This window comes from Malaclemys terrapin, chromosome 14 (genome assembly GCF_027887155.1).
Source record: "Malaclemys terrapin pileata isolate rMalTer1 chromosome 14, rMalTer1.hap1, whole genome shotgun sequence".
NCBI classification, from domain to species: domain Eukaryota; kingdom Metazoa; phylum Chordata; order Testudines; family Emydidae; genus Malaclemys; species Malaclemys terrapin.
In genome coordinates this window covers 30,011,737-30,036,437 of record NC_071518.1, presented here as the reverse complement: position 1 = coordinate 30,036,437, position 24,701 = coordinate 30,011,737, and the positions used below count along the sequence as shown (strand labels likewise).

General features: G+C 41.6%; 1 protein-coding gene across 2 annotated transcripts in view; it reads right to left on the bottom strand.

Moving 5' to 3' along the window:
• Positions 1–3,592: 3,592 nt before the first annotated feature.
• Positions 3,593–24,701, bottom strand: part of RBL2 (RB transcriptional corepressor like 2) — a 50,572-nt gene continuing 29,463 nt past the window's right edge. For both annotated transcript variants that reach the window (XM_054048865.1, XM_054048866.1), the window contains exons 9-22: positions 18,277–18,443; positions 16,493–16,602; positions 14,815–14,918; positions 14,180–14,317; positions 13,356–13,520; positions 12,604–12,715; positions 10,144–10,416; positions 9,397–9,680; positions 8,738–8,914; positions 8,539–8,610; positions 7,846–7,951; positions 6,103–6,308; positions 5,411–5,575; positions 3,593–4,430 (exon numbers count right to left, since the gene is read on the bottom strand). In XM_054048865.1, the coding sequence (XP_053904840.1) occupies positions 4,260–4,430; positions 5,411–5,575; positions 6,103–6,308; positions 7,846–7,951; positions 8,539–8,610; positions 8,738–8,914; positions 9,397–9,680; positions 10,144–10,416; positions 12,604–12,715; positions 13,356–13,520; positions 14,180–14,317; positions 14,815–14,918; positions 16,493–16,602; positions 18,277–18,443 (2,250 nt within the window). In that variant the 3' untranslated portion in view covers positions 3,593–4,259. The remainder of the gene's footprint in view (positions 4,431–5,410; positions 5,576–6,102; positions 6,309–7,845; positions 7,952–8,538; positions 8,611–8,737; positions 8,915–9,396; positions 9,681–10,143; positions 10,417–12,603; positions 12,716–13,355; positions 13,521–14,179; positions 14,318–14,814; positions 14,919–16,492; positions 16,603–18,276; positions 18,444–24,701) is intronic.

Here is a 24,701-nt window from a genome sequence, read left to right as displayed (position 1 = left end):
CTTGTCTCTGTGGTAGGGAAATTCTCGGGACCTTTTAAAAGTAACTTTACATTTTGTTAGTTATTCAGCTCATTTTTCTGAGATCCCTTTAGTTCCCTCAGGGTTACAAAGTTTGAGGAATTCAAACACTTCTCCTTCCTGTGTTTACTTTTAAATTAGTCATTTAAACCTAAATGCTCCTCAAATAAGGCATGGGCTTGCTGTTCCTTAATCATCCTTAGTTTGTTCTTGTCTTTTTGAGTTTGGGAAAGAGTTGCTTAAGCATTGCCTGATAGCTAATCCTGCCCACTAACAGCAATATTTTATATTCAGTCAGTTATATTGTATGACTTTACAGTATTTGTACATCTTACCGTTCACCAAACAAAGTATTGTGCAGCTATTTTAGGAAGGGCTTGCGTTTAGATACAATGTGCAAATAAGTTTCCTTTCAGACATTTATCTTAAGCACTAGAGGACAAAAAGGAATAGGAAACATGAGTTGGAAAACATTTTACAAAAGATATGGGTTACTTCTAACCATTAATGTTCTCAAAGTTTGAAGTGCCTATGAACAAAATCAGTTTCAATAAAGATATTTCTAGAATTCCTTAGGGGCTTACAACTGAAGGTTTTTCTCTTCTACAAAGAAGCCTAATTTTCATGGCTTAAAAGGCATTATCAGAACTATAATCCAATAACGACTAGCCTCCCACCTTTATACAAGCAGGTCTCTTTCTAAAACAAATCCCAAGATAAAGACCAAGTCTATACCACTCTGTCTTGTACAAGGAAGGAGCCCTGTTGGTGGTGGTTTGCCTTTTGACCTAATGATTCCTAGACTTATAATCTACTCTTTGTGGTACATTTATAGTTTGCAATTCAAGGTTCCTGTCAAATATTCTATACAAAGCGCAAATCATAGCAACACTTACATTTTGACAGAAAATGTTATAAAGCTCTGCATTCCACATCAATGTGAACATGTCAGAGGTAATAAATATAGTCTTATTGGTAAAGGTGTCCTTTCGTTGACAGATTTCCTTAAATCATGCACTTCCATAAAAGAGCAACCAAAATATGAGCTATCATTTTCCAAGCATCTGGTGCATGAAATTACTAAACTTTCAGAGATGCTGGCAATTAAAGGTGAAGGCAAGATTGTATGTAACCTACCATAAGTTGCCATTGTTGCAGCAGTAGTGAGGTCTGGCCCCTAAGGTCCTGTGGCTGAAAGGGTGGAGCAGCAGCAACTTTATTTTCCCTGTTGCATGATGCCTCTCCTAGTCTACCATCCTCCTTTGGGGTGCAGGGAAGGACTCTGGCTCTCACTTGAACAGTCTCTGCTGTTACGCAGCATTCTACCATTTAATAGTATCAAAAATCGGATCATTTCACTATTACCACTTCAGGATTTGAGTAACAGTGAATCTGAACAGAGCTGCTCGTTTTACCAGGTTGCTAAGTAGAAAGAGCCACAGTAGCTGAGGAAGACACTATTGCACATTTTAAAGGTGAAAGTTTCTTACTGGCCACTGCTAAGTAGACTTGTTGTTGTAGACTGAGTGATACCCTGGTAGCCAAACACTGGCATTTGTGGAGGTACAATCAGGATTTCATCCTTAATAGCTGTAACATTCTATGGCTCTCTAATGTATTCATAATAGCCCCCTAACAAGCCACCAGTTGGGGCTTAGGTGACTGTTTATCTTTCTGCATGCCAACCGTGTTCAGAACTGTGTGTGCAAAGATGTTTAGGATTCAGCATTTGTGATGGGGAAGAGGGAGTAGCTCTTTGAGGGACACCCAGCCAGTTAGCTGTAAAATCCTTCTTGGTAGCAGTTCTTTATTTGCTTTACCTGTAAAGGGTTAAAAAGTGGGCACCTAACCAAAAGAGCCAATGGGGAAAAAACTTTTCTTTGTCTGTTCTCTCTGGGCTGGAGGGTCAGAGCAGTCATGCTATAAGCAGCTACACCAGGTATAAGTCATCAGATCATGCCTAGAACTCCAAACATGTAAATAGATCAGAATGTTTTGCTAGACACAATTAGGGTTATTTCTTACTGGTTTGTGGACTTCTCTGTACTAACCCCAGCTGCTTTTGTTTGCTTGTAAGAAAGCGATTTTGGGACTTGCTCTAAGTTCCAGATGTAGTTCTTAATTTTTAAAAACAAAAACACCAAAAATCCAATCCTGCTCTTAAGAGGTTTGTGCATGTTGTTTGACTAGCTGTTAATTTCCTTTCTTGGCTCTTCTGGGGGGGGAGGGGGTGTGAAAGGGCTTGGGAATTCCTCCCTGGGTTCAAAGGGGGTCTTGTTGCATTTGGGAGGTGGCAGTGTTTACCAAGCCAAGGTCAGAGAAAAGCGTTTAATGCAAGTATTCATTTTTAAAATCCTCGTGGGCCCCACTTCTGCACCTAGCTGACTCCCAACTCTGACACTCCTTGACAGGATTAATACAGAGATGCAAACCAGTGCTCCTTTACTTCTTAACTGCTGTAACTTCTTGTGCGCAAACATACAGTACTTGCAGATGTTTATAATGGTCTTTATTGAAAAATTCACTTCAGACAAAAAGGTTACAGTATTGTAATAAGAATCTAACAGTTCATAAATATTTTTACAGAAACACTCAACTGCTGTTTAATTTCAGTATCTTCATTATGAAAGTTAACCAGGAATTTGCTTTTAAATTCAATTTACAACTGAATTAAATCCTAAGTTTCCATTCTAATCCTTGTCAGCACAGGAATGATTGAAACATGGAATTTATGTAGCTGTTTAACAAATCTTGAAAGTGATAAATGCTGTATTAGTGGTCAACAATACTCTTCTACAATTAATCTCTTCATGTGAAACATATTTGATCACTCCCTTCCGTGTCTATAATCACTTATGCTTCTGTACACAAGTACATTTGCTCTGCTGCTGGCACAGCCCTGCCTCAAGTATAAGTAAGGGTGTCAATGAAATTTGTCTATCACTTTTTGCAGTGTCACTGCTGTACAGAGATTGTTTGGGGGGAAGGGGCCTTCATTGTACCCTGCCTCATGCTGACATGTTTAGAGTACATTTTCCAGATGTATTTATGTACCCGTTTTCTGTTTGTGAGGAGAAGAAATGTCTCCTGGGCATCCTGATTAAGTCTAGTTCAATGAAGGTGCCATTTAAAAATAAACCTCAAGAGGAAGATCCAGCTGCTATCCTTTTTCTTATGAGGCAACAAGATGGCTACCTCTGAAAAAAAGCAAACTTCCCATATCAGTACTTGCATATTCACAAAATTAGTTTTAGCTTAACATCATTTACTGACAGGATGTCATATTTGAAAATAAATAGAAAGTCATCATTTTAATACAGAAACACATCTTTAGCTTCAATTTGAAAAATATTTACATTCAGAAAGTGCCATTGCAAATATACAGCAAAACTAACTTACAATTTATGCTTTACAGCCCTATCAAAAGTGCCTCCCCTTGAACTTGAGTTCACTTTAAAACATTGCACTAACAGAATTGCCTACACAGCAAAGTGCCCAAACAACCTAATCTTGAAGAGACTCAGTGTAGGTAATTTTCATAAGGTATTCTTTACCTACCTCCTTGTGGTTTAAAAAAAAAAAAAAGGGCAACTGGGCTGTCAGCATTCCTCATTGTAGCACTAGAGATCATGGGTCATCCCTAACACAGAAGCTCACCCATGAGTAATTTGAATATCTTGGTGCAATACTCCTGGATCTGACCAGTACATTGTGGCTTGCTAAGCAAAAAGAAGAGTAAAGCACCAAGAAAAACAGTGTATGCAGCTGGGGGCTAAACCCTGTACACACAATTCCCATCACTAGCTAGGAAACTCTATAGGGTACATTGTCTCAGCAATAAATATCAAAATAGTTTAGAAAGCAATTTATATATAAAAACTTGCTCATGTCCTTATAGTAAAGCACAGCATATAAGCTAAGTGTGAAATCTGAATGCCCAGGGTTAGCATCAGAGGTGGAAGTATCACTTAGCACTGTGCTTGACCCCAATGGGATAAAGTGTGCAGTATCAGTCTCCACTCCCCTTTATGGGGCAGTTCAAAGACTCAATGCAGTCTAAAGGGAGATTTGTTTGAAGATCAAATACTACCATTCTCAGCCACAGGTTAGCTAGGAAGATGGCAGTCTTGAAATGGAAGATGCTCAAAGGCTTCATGAATCCACAAAAAATGCTTAGCATCACACCCTGGACAGATGAAGAAAGGATGTATCTGCTCTGGAACACAAACAACTGAATAAACTCAGTGAGAACCTCTGTCATTTGCTACATCTTGTAATCTTCTTAGTAGAGCAGTGTGATTCTCCTGACAGATCCGTTTGGCTGGTGATTCAGTACCATCTTCCAAGAGAATGCCTCTTTTCTTCGTGGGGGTCTCTCCAGTTCTAATCATGCTGTTAATCTCGCTCAGCCTCTGAAACATAATCATAGAAAGAACAGGAAATGTGACTATCCACCGGTTCATGGGATGAGTCTAAAGCAAAACCCTGTCTCTTTGCCAACCTTGCATATGAGGAGAATGTCATTCATTGACAGACTGAGTAGCCTTAACAAGGATTCCAAATTGGTTTGTTACTCCCTGTGCACCAAAGCAGGACTCTTACTTATTTTTATTTATTTATTTATATATATATATATAGAGAGAGAGAGAGCGCCAGCAAGCTAGCTTTGAAGGAAGCAGAGAGTTACCCTCCACTGCTGTAGATTTGAATCAGACCTAAATTAATGCTCATGATAGACTATTTATTCCAGCATTATTGTCTCCCTGCCCTGTAACCCCTATTCCTACTATTTCCGTTACTGTACTGATCAAAGTTCCCCCCATTGTAACTAGCCTGGCATTTCAAACACTACATTTCTTTGGGGGTTTTTTTCCCTTTATCATTGCTTTTCTGTTACTATGGAACTTGCTAGACTGAAATGTCGAAGGAGAATGTTCTCTCTAGCCTGGCTTGCTAGGATTTTCAATTACTCTGTGTGAAATCTATGAATAAAAATACACTATCATATTTCACGTGCAGCATCTCCTTGTTCTAAAAGAGGATATTTGATGTACTCCCATTTGAAAAAGCAGTATGTGAAGTGCACAGCGGCAGGATCTCATGGATAGATAGTACACTGAAGCGCTGTAGAGTTACACCCTAGCTTGCCCTATACTAAATCCCATTTTCAAAAGTGACTTAGTCTCAAGTCATTAGAGAGCTTTATTTTTTAAAATTGCCTTTTCTGTTACACCTAAATAACTGCATGTGAAACATTGCAGGCGCACTATTTATAGGCAAAAATAGCATTTGAGAGCGAGCTCTGTGAATGCACCCACAAATCTCACATCTCTGCATAGTTTTAAAAAAAAAACACCCCACAATTCTTGAAATATTAACTGTTTACTCTTACCTTAGAGGGGCTACTGCTGAAGTAGTAGAATATTTTCTCTCGCGGAGAAAGTGTAGACTCATTTTTGTGTGGTGAGATGTAGATTGAGTGATTCTGGGACAGCTGTATTCTGCGGGGGGAGCCAATCCTTACAAATGGATATGGAGATAGTGGAGGAGCATCCGTCTGTTAAGGTAAAAGAACAAATCAATCGCTACCACTTTTCCAACAGAGACTAGTGCAGGCATAAGCCCCTTTTCACTTTTGATGCAACTGGATGATCTAATTTACGCTATCCCTATACATGGTGAAACATACAGATACTGTGACGTTTATAAAGCACAACACTATTATTCTTCATGGGCATCCAGAGATGCATACTTCACTGAAGGAGGAGGGCACTTTCTTCCTCTTAAATACTAAAACTACAGTTTGGCATGGATATGGCACAAGGATCTCAAAATACTTTTATGACCAATTAAAGCTCCCCATCCTGGAAGGTAGGGTAAGTACAAATGCTTGTTCTCTGCTGCTTCTGTAACACTTTAATAAAAAAAAAAAAAAGTGAAAAAACACCCCTCTCACGGTTGCTGATTGCAACACAGAACAGCTGCCAAGAGCACTTTACTATATGTAAAGTAACAGCAGTTGGTACCTCACCCACCTTCTTGCTCTAGCTTTTATTACTAATGAAAGTAATTAAGAGCACTTACAGCATTTGTGGAAGAGTACTTCAGGGCAAATTCTTTCATTTGTTCAATATAGATGTTGTTATAGAACCGAATAAGGTCCCCTCGCTCCTCCTCCTCAATATCACTATTTGCACCTGTCAGTCGTGTGGGAGTTGGGGGGGCACTAGTCGGCTGCGGAACGGGCAGGGTGCTGCTAGATCTCATGACAGGACTAGAGTCTCTGCTAGCTGGAAAGGGAAGAGTAGTTTCAGAGTCACTTCAGCTCCAGTTGTTGCTCTTATAAAACCACATTAAAATTGTTTAAACTCTACTCAAAAGTAAAAAAATGCCAGATCTATGGTTGGCTGCACATTTGTCCTGTGGGGAAATACTGCATACACACACGGGGACAGAATTAAGGTTGGGTGGGCAACTATAAATCTGGCATTTCCTAACAATGAGTGCTAGATACTGCAACCTAAATGTTCTTTTAACTTGGAAATTACCTTTTTCAAAACTTTTAAAAAAATATTTGCAACCGTATCAAGCCCCACCTTCCCACAAATACTTCATAAACAAGGTTTGACCACTGAAGCATCAGCTCTGGCTTCTACCACTTAAGCTCCAGGGCAGATATCAGCTGGAAGCAGGGAGGAATGGACCAGTGAGTGCTAGAGTGGCTGGTGGGCCATATACCCAGGCTTGTTCTCATCTCCCCCCACTCCTCAGACCAGGGGAAAAAGGTGGAAGAACTCAGCTCTCTTCCATTCCCTTGTTGATGAAACTTGTAAGCATGAACTACTTATAGTCACAAGCATCCTTTAAGATGGACATGTTAGGCAACCTAAATCTAGGGATCACAGCCACCATCCTCTATAAAGATTTCAAAGGGGCAGTGCGATGGCGTTAAGTCTGAGCAGGTAAGTGTCACTTTGCACTTTAGTAAAAGTGGTACCTGCACTCAGGGAATGGATGTTCAGATTAGGCCAAAGCAGGCGGCCTTGAGAGAGAATCCCTGATATGTGGATGGAAAATTCTTCCTTTTGTGATGCTAATGTAAATGGGGTACTCCTATGTTCAAAGAGAAAGTGAAGGGTCATGGGAGTGTCTGCAGTGAGAACGCCTCCCAAGCATGCGTTCAAGGGCAAATGGACTTTGAGTGAATGTTTTTTTCAGTTCTCTTAGAGATGGTGCTGGCCTGCCTCACTTCTTGCTAATACGATCTTGCAATTAAGCTCTAGACCTAGAAAAGAAAGAGGCTGCTGCGCTTCCATTTACTTATAAAAGCAGCCTAAACAAGAGTAACCACTTTTGATACTTGCTGGCTTTCATTGTGTCTGGGAACAGTTGATTCTACAGGGGAGTCTTCTGCAGAACAACACTATTGGCTTATGTGTCTGCCAGCGCACATTAGCTTCAGAGAAGAGCGGGGGTTGACTGCTATAAAAGCCCAAGCCAAACCTGAGGGAGACTGGCTGGGTTAGGGACAGCAACTATCAAAAAGCCTCTACTTGTTCGATATAAATTCTCTCGAGTAGTAGCCATAGATGATGGGGGATTAATTGATGTTATACTCAGCTGTAGAGACAAAACTGTCAAGGGCAGCACCAGTATCGAGCAAATTTACTTGGAGTTAAATTCTGCAGCTGTCTTGTTACTGAAATATTACCATACCTGTCTAAATTTTAAAATATCTGGATGCCCCAAAATTAAGCCATTTGAATTTGACTTTTACTACTCCATTTTGAGGTAGTGAAATCCATACAATGGTTTGGAATCACTTACTTCTGTCTTTACTTCTCTCTGTTGGGGAATTCTGTTGGATACTACTATCACTACTGCCAGAATGACGGCGCTGTCTTCTGCCCTTTATCAGGACAGTCCGATATACCTGCAAAAAGCCAGAGATGAACAAATTGAAGGAAGGATCGTTAACAAGGAAGCCATATATGCAAGCAACAAAGGGTTTGTATGAAAGATCAGTACTTATTACAAGAGAAACTACTGAAACAATATTGACTATCCCAATATACATTCTTTTATAAAAGAATATTTTTGCAGCCTCATTTTCTAACCACTAATACCATATATTTAAAAGATCATCATCATCATTGAGGGCACTATACCTTATGTTTTAAATGAAGACATTCAGAATCTAAACCAAATTTTGTCAAACACCATGTAGTTAGCTAAGAATTTTGGATTTAGCCATCCTCCTCTTCAACAAATACTAAAAGATATTGGGCAACCTGCACTGTACCAAGCAGGGTTTATGGAGTTAACATTTTTGGGAAGTAAATGGAATCCTGTTGGAACAAAGGAATTTATACCATTTGAGTGTTTAAAGTCCACTAGTGAAGATTAAAGTCACTCTAGATTCCCATTCAGGGAACATACCTGAAGATGGTAGCTACTATAAGTAACTGACAGGCTCAGTAAAAATATAAACCCCATTACTTCAGTATTAATTGTACTTACATGACTCCTTGCTTGTGGTTGGGTCCTATAGCAGCGCATGATGTTCTGAAATGACTTATCTTCCTTTGTAACCTAAAGACAATGACTTGTTTTTTTTTATTTGGTAGGGAAATGCAGCTGCCTTACATTACTAGTAATCCTGATAAATTTTGTTTTACTGTTATGAATAAAAAGCTGATGTGTATTTTATTCATCTTACCTTCGCCATTACATAAATGGCACACATTAACAGCTGGTCTAAATGTCTGTCCATCATGAGCTCAGGGCATTGTACCAAGGAAAACTCAAAACATGTCCAGATTTTCTTCCTCAACTCATCAGAAATATCCAGTTTGACACAGAGATCCCGCAGCCGAACACTTGCTAAGTGATAAACCTTTTGGAAGGAAGGACCCATACATAGAGCATTGATTAGGACAAAATCAAGCTTTTTAAACTTACATGGTTTTCTAAACATAAAACTTTATCCACTACACTGATTAACAAAAAGGAAAGCTCAGCATGTTTTTTTAATGAGCTGTTTAAGACCTCAAATCAATAGGCAGCATGTATGTGTACAATAAAATGTCTATTTTAAGCCAGATTTGAAAATTAGGTCCTTTTGCTTGCCTGACAAGACCTGGGTTCAAGACTGAAGGAACATGCTGTGTTTTAAGTACTTACGATACTAACTCTCACAGGAGAAACATGACTCTGAATTTCAAGTCCTGGTAGGCAAGTAAATGGTTTTCAAAAACTTGGTTTTAATATATAATGTAAACAGCCTGTTACTAATTAGAAATCTTAATTTTACATTGTTCTGTATGTTTCCAGTAAAGCCCACACTGCAGTGACATGACATTTCAAAGTGGAAGGTACCTTTCTAAAGAAAAGGCACAGAGAGCCAGTCTTTCGGGGTTTGCTGCTGCTGGTGGTAGAGAACTGCTGGTTTTGTCTTTGTTGGTCTCCAGAAGGAGAGATCTGTTGAACCGCAACTTGGCTTGGTAACTGAAGGGTTGTCCCACTCATCTGAGTGTTAAGGGTACCACCGGCAAGGGTCTGGGCACTGAGTGGCTGGATGGAGCCAGAGACAGCTTGAGCCTGACCACCTACATTTACCTGAACTGGGAAGAAAGTTATTCCTCCATTTTCATTGGCGATGCCTGTAATTTAAACAAAAATGAATTCAGTAAAGGGTGTCTTCAAAACCCTAGCCATGCATGCTTCCTGAGCACCAGTAACCTTTCTAGTGATGGACAGTTATTTAATAAGTGTGTAGTGGCAGATAACTGAAAATGTTCAGGAAAGAACACTGAGGAATCCTGATCATAAATGGACCAAAAGACCTTATTTACTTTCAATAAATGAAGAGGAGGCTAGTTAAACAGATGACTTCTATACAAGGCAGTTGGGAAGCAAATGTACATTTGCTCGTGTGTTCAACAGCTAAATAGTACCCATGTCTTTTCCCATTCATTACTTTCCTGTTTTACAGCCCACAGGCCTCTGTTTCTCATTTCCTTCCACTCCCACATGTCTACCTACTCTTTCATTCCCTATTGATATGCAATTCAGTGTTTCTGGTAATAATCAATGCAATCCATTCTCCCAGAGCTTCCCCCTTACCTTGTACTGGTATTGTAACAGTTTGTCCGTTGTTGGCTGTGACAGTGGCAGTTGCTACAGTAACCAAAGTCTGTCCAGGCACTGGAGTAACTGACATAGTTTCAGGTGTCACATTCTGCACTGGCACAGTATTTACTACAGGCTGCTGTGAAACTCTTACAGGAGTTCCACTGTCAGGGGGATTATCATTATCCACAAATAGCCTTCTCCTAGTAGGATTGGTTGTAGGAGAACTGTATCTGTCATACAATGTGGTTGGAGAAGACGAAAGGCCTGAAGATATTTAAAAAACAACAACAACAACAAGCATTTAACTTGAGCTTTACAACATTGCCCCAGTGCTGTAAAAATTCATTTAATCAAAACAATGTCCTCTAGCACTGTTCCCAGCTAGGTATCTTTAAATCTCTCTGAAGCCACAGTGGTGAATGGCCCATCTTACAGGATGTCTCCTATTCATACACTTAATTCCTAAATGCTGTGTGTTATCACAGGACCACAACTTCTAAAACTAGCTTCCCATCTGAGAAACACACTTTAGCAGAAGCAACTTTTAAGAGCTAACTTAATTGCTATATGAACAAGATGTCCATGTCATATGCAATGGTCTAAATAAGGCTGCCGTTTCAGTATATTACTAAGAAAGCAAACTGCTTGGGCCATGAGTGAAGGTCATTAAAGAACTTTTGACAATCTCATACATGAATAAAAGTTAGAGAATTTACTTGGTTTTTCTATCAGATTCCTAGAAACAACAATAGCCGAGGTGGGTTTGTTTTTTTTAAATGATTATTCTTGAATAGTCAAAAATGTACTACAATAGTTTGTGGGGCAGGGAAAAGGGTAGCAGAAAATCTCAGATGGCTACTTTTTGTTCCTTTATGACTATATCCAGTAAGTGGAGGATTTATATGCAAGATCCTATTCTTTGTGGCACTAATTACAATTAGTGAACACTACAAAAGACCTTAAGTTTACTTGCTCTGATCCCCAGGTTATACTATTGGGTGCTACCTTAAGGCTGGGGGGGGGGGGGGGGAAGGGGGGTGTGTGTGTGAATAAAACTCACTAAACTCTTAATTGCTCCATTTTGGGAAAACGCTTTATCATTGAGCAAGAACTTATGTGAGCCATAATCTCTTATTGTATTCTATAATAGAACACCTGCACTGTCATTTCATAGATTTCATTTGTAGGTTAATAAGGCTGAACAAAGATTTCAAATGAAATATTACAGGTTTTTAATGCATCTCATTTGCTCTAATGTCAGTATTAGAACTGGGCAAATTTTTTTTTTGTCACAATGCAGTTTCCTCCCACCCCAGTGTTCTGAAACTATTAATGAATTCAGGTCAAATAGCCTGGGCCTAGGAAAAGCAATTTAAAAATAGTCAAATCTTTTATGATGTCATTTTGACAAAGTTTTGAATTAGTGTTTTGAATTCGTATTTGGCCACGTTTTTGTTAGTACACCAGAGGGGTGAAACAGCAACACTAAAATTAACATTTTTTTTGCTGAGTTGACAAATGTTTCACTTGATGCAAAATATTTTTTTTTCTGATTCAATTACAACGGAACTGGATTATTTCTCAATGTGGCCTTGTCACCGGGCAGCTGCTCTTTATGGGGACTTTTAAGGCCCATTTTAAGGCCTCACTTGGGGGTAACTAACTGCCCCAGGGAGCTACTTAGTTGAGCACCTGGACCTGCTGAAGTGGTTCCCTCTCACGGAGCGTGAAACCGAGCACTCCTGGGGAGGGGAGTTCCCAGGAGAAGCTTGAGCCAGAGGGCTGAGCAGGGAGCCCATCAGACTGGAGAATCTCCAGGGGTGTAGTAAGCAGGCAGCCAAGAGGGTCTGGTCTCCCAGGCAGTGGCCAGAAGCCTAGCCTAAGCAAGGATCACCTGCTGTCCCTGGAGAAGAGATGCTGTCAACAGACCACCCTGCACCCTTGACTCCCGAGAAGGACATTAGGCCAGAAGGGGCAAGAAGCCTAAAACCAGGGGGGAAGAGCCTGGGTAGAGGCATGCCTTGAACTCAGGTGGGGGACATGCACTAAGAATGACCTAATCACCCTGGTGGGGATGTTCAGGTGAAAGTTTTATATTCTGCATTAGCTTTTCTGTTAATAAAGGAGATCCTCCACCGGGAGGTGCTCTTTAGCATCGCTCTGGACTTGGCTGAGGGGGAAAATCAAAGAAGGGCCCACTTGCAAAGGGGCGTGCTGTGTCAGACTGGAATTATGACAGTCCTCTGAACTGAAAAAAAATCTATTATTTGTTTAGCTCTAATCAATGCATAGTTGCAACCTTCCTTGATGCTATTTGGAACACACATTAGTTATTTTAAACATGTAGCAATATTCTATAGCTTGTATGTAACTGAGTGCCAACTTTCTACCACACAGCATGTATCACTTCTAAAATGCAGGCTACACATTTTATTTGTTTAAACATCTGACCTTTTCCAAGCCCTCCAGTTTCAGCACGAACTTCATTGATCCTTCTTGGAGTCAAAGGAGAGCCTACCAGACTGTTCCCATTAGATCTTTCAAAATAGTGAGGTGGCATTACCTAAAATAATATTGATGTAACAGTTAATTTCAGCAGGTTTATTTAATTAATGAATTAATTGAATAATCCAACTGAGTTCTAGCCTTGTTTAGAGACTGATGCACTCTAAAAATCAGGCCAGTTTAAACAGCACATTTTATCATGGTGTCCAATTTCAAAGAGCAAGTTATTGGAGAGGGAAATGAACCAAACAAGTGAGCGAGAGAAATCCTATGATAAAACTCTCAGTAAAGTCAACAGGGCCAGGATTTTATCCATCTTATTTACCAGGGAGGGGAGGAGGAGGAAAGAAGCCCGAGTCGTGCCTTATAACTGCATATATCAATTTTGTAGCGAGAATGCCAACTCGCCACAGCAACCTTTTAGGTGTGCAACTGTTACTACCTTGGTTTCATTTTAAATAGGTATTATTTTAGAACATTTGACAACTTACTTCTGTTTTCCATCATTTTAATCATGATGCTACTTCATCTCAATATTCACATGTTGAGAAAGACTTGCTCAAGTTCCCTATGAGGCCTTCATATCCCAAATTCCCAATGTCTGAACTACTAAGGAGTGCCATCTAAACTGAACAAGGCCTCTTGAAACTTATAACAAGGATTAAAAAAATAAAATAGCTGTCACTTCTCACACTTACCTCCCCACAGGTAGGAACTTTGTTCTCATTATCTCGGATTCTGTCCCACAATGGAGATTCACGTTTCCATGCCATACTCTCCAAGATTTGCTCTTCAATATGATTAAGGTGTTTTACCACCTCTCTACAAAGGCCATCTTCTGCTCTAATAAAAATCTCTATTACCTGCAAAGTGAGTAAATATGAAACCCACTTATTACAATGTTAAACCAGGACATTGTGTGATCAATACAATAAGTGAGATCATCATACCTTTCATGTATTCCCCTTCAAATGGGTTTATATTAAATTCGTGAAGCACCACATTAATCCTGACAGAAAAAACTGGTATACCTCAATAATAGTATGTAACTGTCATACTAGTTCCCCAGCAGCTGAATACAATTAAATCTACATCAATCAATCACTATAATTACAGCTTTGTCAGATCAAAGTTACAAGATTTGAAAATAAATATTTTCAATCAGTCAAGAAGTGACATAGAAAGTGCCCATTATCCCACGTAAATGTTGTGATCCAGTGCCATTATTTTGTAACTAGACAATTTGGACACCACCAATGCATTACACAGTTAACAGTACAGGATTTTAAATACAAGTGGCATTTGCACTCTGCAGTTTAAGGTAGGAAAATTATTTGATTTTTCCAGCTTAAATTTCTCCAACAAAAAAAACCCCACCCCACGTATGACCATTTTCATAACTTAGATTTTTTTGCCATTACACATCCATTTGAGGAAAAAGTAACTTGCTTCAAGAAAACTTTTTTAGTGAGAAGAAGTAACTTTATCATGACTGGTAATCATCACGATCAAAGCCATTTACCTTATAAAAGTGATAAACAGGTACATCAAAGATTTCAGTAATAAATGGGAAAGTTCCAGGAGGCTTGTATGAAAAAGTAATTATCTCAAGGCAACATGCCAGGAGAGACCTGTGAAACACATCCTGCTCCAGTATTGCCTGCAAAACAAATATTAAAATAAACTTCAGCCTAGCTTAGAAAAACAGAAACACTGTCTACATTAAAGAAAAAAGGCAAACAAATAGTCTTTGGTTTGAACTTTATTGTATTAAAAAGTTAGATTTTTAAAAAACAAATATTGTATAACATTGTTTGTTTGAATTTACATACTCACATGCATTAACAACTCTAACTACAGCTGGGCAAACTGCATTCTATTCTGCCTTTGCATCATCAGCAAAATTGTCACCTAAATTCTGCTGCCAGAATTGAATCCAGAGTCAGTGTGCAGTGCCAGTTAGAAATATCATCATCTTTGCATTTGCAAACTGAACAATCCAATATGGAAATTGTTAAGAGAATAACTTCACTATGGAGTTATCGTCCCTACTAATTTTGAGTGGCTCAACAGCATTTGTCATGCTGTGCAACTAATTCTTTCTGAAAGAAACAAGTTTAAAAGTGAATTATCTGATTGATGACTGATTTTACTTACTGATAAGTCAGTGTCTCCTAATCTTCTCCTCTCCTGCTCAATGACAGACTCTAATACCTTGTAGTAAAGAACCTCAGCAAGACGAAAATGCTTGCCAGCATTATCTGCAAGAGGAAAAAAATAATGAAAAATGATATTAAAAAACACTCTGTATATCTGATTTAAGGTCCACCTATTGCCATTAGTTTTTTTTTTTTTTTTACTATTAGCTTTTTTCATAAAAATGAGGATAAAAATGACTTTATTAAGCTTAAGTAACAAATGTTGTGATTACACTGATATAGCTTTTCAGCTTGGGAGATCCCAAAATGCTTTATGATGGGGTGGTGATGGTAAGGAGGGTTGAAGAAGATTGGAGGGAAAGTGAAGAATAGCTTTTACTACTGAAGCCTCAGGGGGAAGTTCAGGAAGGCAGAATGTAACTGCAACAGAAGCTGGAATTTGACCAGGACACCAGAGTTAACAATCACCCTTAATCCTGCTGTTTAACACAAACTTTTGGTGAATTTTACTATAATTACAGAAGAGGTGCATCAGTACCTCAAGGTACAGATATTCCTTCAAATTTGTATTGTGAATACAAACAATAAACAGAAAGCAGCTTTAAGAACTGATAGATACAAAATGTCCCATATTGATAGAGGGAAATTGTCCCCCATGTTTTGTCCTTCAGTAGCTGAACTGTTTCACAGGGAAATCTGACTTACAACATTCTGATAATTTTGCAAATAACTCTTTTGGTTGTGTTGTTGTGCTACTAAGCTTCCAATATATCTGCCAAAATTTTCAATACAGTGAATAGCTTTTGCTCTTCACTCAGATTCTTCTTATATTAATTCTAAACATAATTTCCAGGTTTGGAAGGAGTAGATTGGTAAATGTCAAATGTCTATTTCACCACATGCACAAGCCATGGAAAAATATTTACACTGACAATAACAAATTTACAGATAGGCAAAGTAAGAAAAATACTGCTTGAGAATGTAGAGTTTGATTTAAGGATGTTTACTTTGTATATTTTGACATGTGATGTTGACAAGTTGTTTTAATGGTTACATGTTTTGAATCAACAGCTACGGTCACTAAATAATTTGTCTGACTCCTGCTTACCCTAATTTCCCACAGCTATGAAAATTTAAATGGATACAAATAGGAAAAAAAAAATGCTTGAATAAACATTGATAGTCAAAATTATAACAAAAATAAAAACAAAGCCTAACTCTTTCTAATAAGTATTGTTTCCTATTTCCTGGAGAATTACCATTTATGGGCTAAAATTGCTATGGGATTTTTAAAGAGCACAAGTGGTCTGCGTCATCTGTTTCATTTCTAATGCAGAAGACTGTAGCATCCAAAAGCACTGTGCACCATAAAGCCATGCTGGGCATTTCTTCAGTGCTGACAGAGAAAAGTGGCTCCTGCAGCACCTATTTCTCCCTCCCTTCCTGGAGGTCTCCCATTGAAGTACTTACGACATCTTACGTGGAGGTAAATTTTCAGTGTGGACCCAGGGGAAAACATAAAAGGCATAGCAGAATTCCCCAGAAAGGATATGTTGTGCAGAAATCTTAGATTTGTTGAACCAAAATGAAAGTGTCAAACTATAAATTACTTTTAAAAGAGCACAGTATTTTAAAGATATTTTTAATTCTTACATTTTAGAAATAAAATGTCTCACCCTTGGAGAAATTACTGAATTCTCCCTCAGACTGTGTGCACTGACAATATACTTCATACATTTCTTTCACTCTTTTTGCAATAGATTGAGAAGGATCCCTGGAACATGCCCTGGCAAAATAAATATTTTTTTCAAAATGCTTTACCAAGCAACAAGTCAGACAGAGCCTTATCTACTTTTTATAAATCTTCAGCATTGTAGTTTTAAAGCAGTAAAACTGATGATGATCTAGGACTTCTTCTATCGTGCAAACACCATGTGCCTAACTTTATGCACTGTGATTAGACCCACTCAAGATGGGCTTAGTGATTTAAATCACTGATTTAAGTCAGCAAACAGAAATCCTTGATTTGATTTAAATAGATTGTAATCTAGTTTTCCATTTGTACTTTTTAGCTATTTCCTAAACAAAAAGTGATTCTCATTAGTAACTATTAAATCATATTGATTTGCAACTAAATATAGCCACTAAATTTGGTACTTCTGTTTGCTAACCAGGATGATGCACTATCTATATATATTTATTTAAGCAATTATATCAGAACACATTTATTCACATTTAATTTTTATGATGTTAGAAAATAGTGCATGATGCATATTTACTACCTTTTTAAAAATTGATGTGTCAGGCTCTATTTAAATTGAAACTGGAATCCAATTAAAAATGTACAAAACATTTTAAAATTACTAAATTCAGTTACCTTAAATGTGCTGGTTACATAAGTATATAAAAACAGGTCTTGCATTTAAAACCAATTAATTAAACAAAGAAATATTACCTATAGCTAGTTAACGGTACTGATTACTTCTGGTCACAATGGCCTTAATCTTTAGAACTAGAAGAACTCATCCCTCTCACACTTAGTTTTTATTCATAGACTGGAAAAAGAAAATAAGCTTTCCTGCTTTTTCTACTACTAATTGGGTTTCTTAACTTAGAACAAACTAGTTATTGAACTGAAATGAAGAAAATATTCTCTCTGCATCCTTAGAAGACGCTACTGCCATCAAATCTGGTTTGACTTCAACAAACTTTGGTTCTAGGTGCTTTGCCAGTGACATCCACCAGTTCTGTAGTTTGACTTTCTTTAAAATTTTGGCAGCAAATATGTACTGCTAATATATACTAATTTAAAGTTAAGCACAAGCACATCTTTGCAAGATCAGGCCTAAAATTATAATTTAATAGCATCTTTCCAGATCTTACTGTATAAAAGGGTATTAAAATATATTGATTAACGAGTTATAAAATATAAACACATGGTATTTTATATTTAATATTCTCAGTGTGTAATGGTTTTAATTTTTTAGCTTTAAATAAAAAGTAGTAGGGGAAAACAGACAAAGATACTTTTCTTACTATTTTCCTGTTTTAAAAGGGGGTTGATCCTGCAGCCTGTAGTCATACAAATAGTACTTATCCATGAAAATATTTCTATTGACTTCAAGGACAAATGTGAATAAAATTACAGGACCAGGGAATTTTAACTCTTCTCTGTGGGACTCCTATGCCCTTCTGGAGCTACCTGCCGGCAGCTTCCACAACTCATTTACTTGACAAAATTACATTATTTTACCTGAAGAGCTCTGTGTATCTTGAAAGCATGTCTCTCTCACCAAAAGAGTTGGTCCAATAAAAGATATTACCTTACCCAACCGTGTCTCTCTAATATCCTAGGACCAACACAGCAAATATGATTTACCAGTGACAGTTGTAATACAAAACATTTCTCTATTTTTAAAACTGTATTAGTTGGCCAGAAAAATCACGTGATGACACTAACCTGAGTATTTGCTCCAGATTTTCACTGGGGGCATTTTTTAGTCCTGTCAGCATTGTATGAAGACGGCTCAAGTTGTACGTTGCTATGGAAACAGGGGTCACATTGGGGTTGCTCTCTTTAATATACTTGCGGCCAGTAAGAGGTGTTGTAATTCTAAGTGATTTAGACTAAAAGACAAAAATTGCAAGATTGTGTATCAGTTTGTTATAAAATTGCATTATATACCCAAGAAATGCTAGAGAACAGCATGATAGGAGAAGGGAAAATTAACATTTCACGTCAGAGTTTTTTCTTACACTGCATACTTCATCATGCATTAAATTCACCTCCAAGTAACAATTTCCGAAGTACTTCTCCTAGTTAAGGCCTTTTACTTCAAACAAAAGATTCCCCCATATTGCTTTCAAAGGGACCAAAGCAGATAAGAAATATGGTTTCTCCTACTGGCCTTGAGTCAGCAAGAATCCAACCACATTTCAGACATCAAATTTCTGAGTGTACCTGCTGGCAGCTAATGTCACATGCAGTTGGAGGGGCAGAATTGTGTACTTTTCCACATGATGCAGGGTGGTCAGATATATTTCTTCTTATACTTTTAACATGCTCTGTTTAATATACCTAATACATTTTTGCCTATACTCTCACTAGCATTTTAGGTCAGGCTGGCTGGCTGGCCGGCCGGCCGGCCAGCCATCAGCCACCACAACAAAGTGTGAACTGAAACAAAATACACGAACACATCTAGGCTCTAAAGCCCTTTCCATGGATTTTCTACCCAGAAACATCTTAACCATATTTTTGTCTTTGGTAAATCATTTTTGAAGAGGATATTTTCATTATTATAGCTCCGAGGAGCCCTAGTCATAGACCATCTCCCCACTCTGCTGGCACTGTACAAATACAGAACAAGAAGACAGTTCCAGCCCCAAAGAATAATTGAACTTGGTTCTCAGTTTTATTATAGATTTAAAAAAAAATCAAATAAAATGAAAATAAGCCACCTCTCAATGTCGTTATCTCTGGTGCTCTTCTGCCTCTTCTGTTCTATATCTCCCAACTTCCCTTGGCAAAATGACAGACAAGCATGAACAGTATGGTTTTTTTTCTTTTTTTTTTGGTGGGGTCACTAAAAAGCACCAGAAAACGGTTACCTACCTTTTCATAACTGTTGTTCTTCAAGATGTGTTGCTTATGTCCATTCCATTCTAGGTGTGTGCGCGCCCACGTGCAGTCATTGGAGATTTTTGCCTTAGCACTATCCATAGGGTCGGCTGTGTCGCCCCGAGTCTTGCATTCATGCGCTGGTATATTAGGCACTGCCGGCCCTACACCCTCTCAGTTCCTTCTTGCTGGCAACTCCAACAGAGGGGCAGGAGGGCTGGTAATGGAATGGACATGAGCAATACATCTCGAAGAACAACAGTTATGAAAAGATAGGTAACTGCTTTTCCTTCTTCGAGTGCTTGCTCATGACGATTCCATTCTAGGCGACTCACAAGCAGTATCCTGGGAAGTGGGCTTGGAGTTCAGTCTTGCGGCTTGCAGCACTGCTCTACCGAAGCCAGCATCGTAATGGGACATGAACGTGTGGACAGACGACCAGGTGGCCACCCTACAGATGTCCTGGATAGGCACTTGGGCTAGGAAAGCTGCCAACGAGGCCTGCGTCCTGGCTGAATGGACTGTTACGATCACCGGAGGGGGCACCTTTGACTGACTGTAGCAGCAGCGAATGCAGGCAGAGATCCAAGAAGAAATTCTTGAGCAGACACTGGATGACCTTTCATCCTGTCGGCCACTGCGATGAACAATTGCATTAACTTGCAAAATGGCTTGGCCCTTTCAGTGTAGAAGGCCAGCGCCTTCCTGATATCTAGGGAATACAACCTACACTCCTCCTCTAACTCGTGCAGCTTTGGAAAAAAGACAGATAAGTAAATGTCCTGGCCCCTATGAAACTGAGACTACCTTAGGCAGGAAAGCTGGGTGTGGCCACAGCTGGACCTTGTCTTTGTAAAAGATCGTATAGGGAGGTTCCAAGGTAAGCATCCTAATCTCAGAGATCCTGCAGGCAGATGTTATTGCAACCAAGAACACAACCTTCCAGGAAAGGAAAAGGCAAGAGCAGGAAGCCAGAGGCTCGAAAGGGGGTCCCATGAGCCATGGCTGCACAAGATTCGGATCCCCCTGAGGGACCGAGTCCCTGATGTGCAGGTAGAGGTGCTCGAGGCCCTTGAAGAACCTGGCAGTCATGTCCTGGGTGAAAACAGACCTACCCTTGAGCGGCAGATGGATGGCTGAGATAGCATCCAAGTGGACCTTGATAGATAAAAGGAGCTTGAGATGCAGAAGGTAATCCAGGATTAACTGCAGTGAGGCCTGCTTGGGCTGAATGCCTTTATCCGTGGTCCAACAAGCGAACCTCTTCCATTTGGCCAGATAGGTCACTCTGGTGGAGGGCTTTCTGCTGCCCAACAGGACCTGTTGGACACTGACTGAGCACTCCTGCTCCTCTGCACTGAACCATGCAGCATCCAAGCCTTCAGGTGCAGCGCCTGATGCAGGTTTTGGGACAGCAGGTCCAGCCTGAGCGATAGCTGTAAGGGAGCAGCCACTGAGAGATCCAGCAGTGTGCCGAACCAGTCCTGACACCAAACCAGCCAAGCCAGAACTAGGAGGATCAACTTCGCCCTGTCCTACTTGATCTTCATGAGGACTCTCTGAATTAACAGCACTGGAGGGAAGGCATACAACAGAGTCCCCGACCACGGGAGCAGAAAAGCATCTGACAGGGAGCCTCTGTCGATCCCCGAATAGAGCAGAAAACTTAGCATTTCCTGTTCTGCCTGGAGGTGAACAGGTCCACGTAGGGAGTCCCCCACCTCTGGAAGATAATGCTGATCACTTCCGGATGGAGGGACCACTCGTGGCAAGATGAGATGGTCCTGCCAAAGTGTTCCTGGCCCCGGGGAGGTGTGCAGCTACGAGATGGATGTCATGTTGTACATAGAAGTCCCAGAGCCTGAGGGCTCTGCCTTGCTCGCTGATATAGAACATAGCTGCTGTACTGTCCAACAGGACCTGGACTACTCTGCTGCTTATGTGAGGTAGGAAGGCTTGGCAGGCCAGGCGAACCGCTCTGAGCTCCCTGACATTGATGTGCAGGGAGCGATCGTGACTCGACCAACGACCTTGCATGCTGTGATTGCCCAGGTGGGCTCCCCACCCCAGGTTTGAGGCATCGGAGATGAGGGTCACAGATGGGGATGGAGCCACGAAGGGAACTTCCTCCAATGCCAATGCAGGATTCTGCCACCATGTGTGTGACAACAGTACGTGGTCATGAACCCTGACTACACGGCCCATGCTGTGTCTGTTGGAGACATAGACCGACGCCAGCCATGCCATGTAAGTGCAGGCCACCATGCGGTCCAACAATTGCAGGCACATGTGAGCGGTGGTGAGAGGGTGGGCTTGCATGCACGAGATCAGGCCTGTCATGGCTTGGAACCAGGCTTTGGAGAGGAAAGGTCTAGCCTGAGTAGAGCTGAGGACCGCTCCAATGAACTCTATGCATTGCATTGGAATTAAGGTTGACTTTTTCTCATTTATTAGCAGCCCCAGGTCGCAACAGGTGGAGCAAACCAAATCGAGATGCCACCGCACCTCATCCCTTTATTAGCCAGTCATCGAGGTACAGGTAAATTTGAACACCCCGATACCTCAGGTAAGCAGTCACTGGTGCTATGCACTTTGTGAATACTCTTGGGGCTGACAAGAGACTAAAGGGCAGCGCTGTGAATTGGAAATGGCACTGGCCTAGCACAAAACGGAGGAAGTGCCTATGCCCTGGGAAAATGGACATACGCGTCCTTCAAGTCAAGGGTGGCATACCAGTCTCCCAGATCAAGGGAAGAGATGATGGAGGCCAGGGAGACCATGCGAAACTTCAACTTCTTGAGAGACTTGCTGAGGCAACGCAGGTCCAAAATGGGTCTGAGGCCCCCTTTTGCTTTCAGGATTAGGAAGTAGCGGGAGTTGAACCTTTTTCCTTTCATGTCCTGAGGGACCTCCTCTACTGCCCCCAGGTGCAGGAGGTTCTTGACCTCTTGAACAAGAGGGATGGGGAAGATGATATGTCGAGAACCCAACCGTTCGAGGCGCAGGCGACTGAGGAAAGAGTAGGAGGGTGGATCTTGGGATGTGACTGGGACAACGTCCTTGAGAACACCCTCAAAATGCCTGCTTCTGGCCTCCTTGGTTCCTGGAAGGGCTAGGCTAAGCAGACAAACAGGAAGACAGTAGGTGTCGCTACTTAGACCCCTTGTCTCTAGCCTTTCTCCTGTAGGTGCTCAGCTGGGGAGTCCCCCAGGACCTAGACTGGGGAGGCAGAGGATAAAATAGCTTTCTGGCCTGCTAAGGGGTATGAAGGCCCAAGAAGCGGAGTGTGGCACGGGAATCTTTAAGGCCATTGAGCCTTGAGTCTATGAGCTCGGAGAAGAGCCCTGCCCCCTCAAAAGGGATGTCCTGAACAGTGGCCTGCATCTCCAGGGATTACCCAGAGGATTGCAACCAGGAGCTGCGCTTCATGACCACCGCAGAGGCAACCACCCTGGCTGCCAAGTCCGTAGCGTCCCAAGGCCTTCTGGAGGGCCCCTCTCGCCACCGCTGTGCCGTCTTCCACTAAAGCAGCAAACTCCTGGCCTCAGTCCTGTGGGAGGGCCTCCTTGAATCTGCTAAGGGAGTCCCACAGATTAAAATTATACCTGCCTAACAAGTCTAGGCTCCTGGCGTCTTGTTTTTTGGCATGTCACTGACTTGGCCTTACCTGTCTCTTTCATTAACAGCAGACATGACCAGTGATGCCACTGGAGGACATGCACACAAATATTTGAACCCTTTTGCAGGGATGTAGTATTTCTTTTCCACCTTCTTAGAAGTAGGAGGAATGGAAGAGGGGGTCTGCCACAGCGATTTGGCAATCTTAAGGATCCCTGGGTGGATGGGCAGCGCGGCCCCGGGCCAGGATGGAGGAGGATAGAACATTAAAAAGGTTGTCGGACTCCTCCATGAACTTAATTTTCAAGTTCAAATTGATAGTCACCCTTTTAAGAAGGGCCTGGTGCTCCTTGAAGTCTTCAGTGGGACTGCCCATTTGGGAGGGACCCGCCACCGCTTTGTCCGAAGACGACAACGGGGTCACCTTCCCTCTCTGGGGATGGCTTCTTACGTGTTGGGGCCTGCTGCGCTGCCCCCACGTCGGATTCGGTACTGTGTTCTGACTCCCATGCCGGAGACAGTTTGTCCGAGGTGGCCAGGGAGGAATGGTGGGAATACGGGACCGGCATTACAGGTTCCAGTTTGGGCATTGAGTGGGCCACTGTCCCTGCTGCCATACCGCCACTACAGATGCCGTAGCGGTCTCGTAAGTCAGCAGCGAATCACCCTTCCTTGGCGAGGGACTGAACTCACGGTCTGACTCGGACCATTGTCCTGCTGGTGACCAGGCGGAGCCATAGAGGCCTGACCCTGCTTGGCGATCAGTGAGAAGAGGGCGATGATTGGCGCCTGCCCGACAAGCAGTACTAAGGAGGTGGAGACCAGTGCCGAGATAGGGAGTGATCCTGTCCCGGTGGGGACTGACATCTGGGAGACCGTTGAGGTGAAAGTGACCTGCACCTTGGCGATCTTTGGCAGGTAGCTTGCCGGTACCAGGGACACAGAGACCAGTGCCTCAACTTCGGTGTCCCATGCCTCATAGAGGGAGAGTGCAGCGCCGGGGTCCTAGGCATCTACGCCTGCAGTCCAGGAACTGAGGATGCTCCACTACCCTATGGGGTGGTCCCATGACTGGCTTGCCCTTGGGTGTTGGGGTCTTAGCTAAGTCCGGTGCCTGGTGCAGCATCTGCAGTGCTGGCCAGCCAGCCTGCTTGTTCTTTAGCCGCAGGTGCCGCTTCGGGCAATGAGAGCCCAAGGAGAAGCCGGGGTCCCCTGTCACTCCCAGGAGTCGGATCCCTGGTCAGAGTAGGGGTTCGATCGTAGCAGTATCCCTGTGAAGCTCTGGGGTGGGCATGTGGCATGACATAGGCCCTTTGCCCGAAGCCCCTCTCCCTTCCGGTGCCGAGAGGCTCTTCTTTTGCTGCTTCTTAGGAACCTCCATGAGGAGGGCCCTCAAGCGGATATCCTGCTCCTTTTGGGCTCTAGGGCAAAAGTTTTTACAGATTTTGCACTTGTCCTTTCTATAGGACTCCCCCAAGCACTTCAAACAGCTGTTGTGGGGGTCACTAATAGGCACTGGCCTGTTGCATGAGAAGTGTGGTTTGAAGCCGGTAGGAACAGGGCAGGCCCCGCTCCAGGGCGAAATCCCACCCGGGACTAACTACCAAACTAATCTAACACTTACCTTAATGGCTGGCTAATTAACT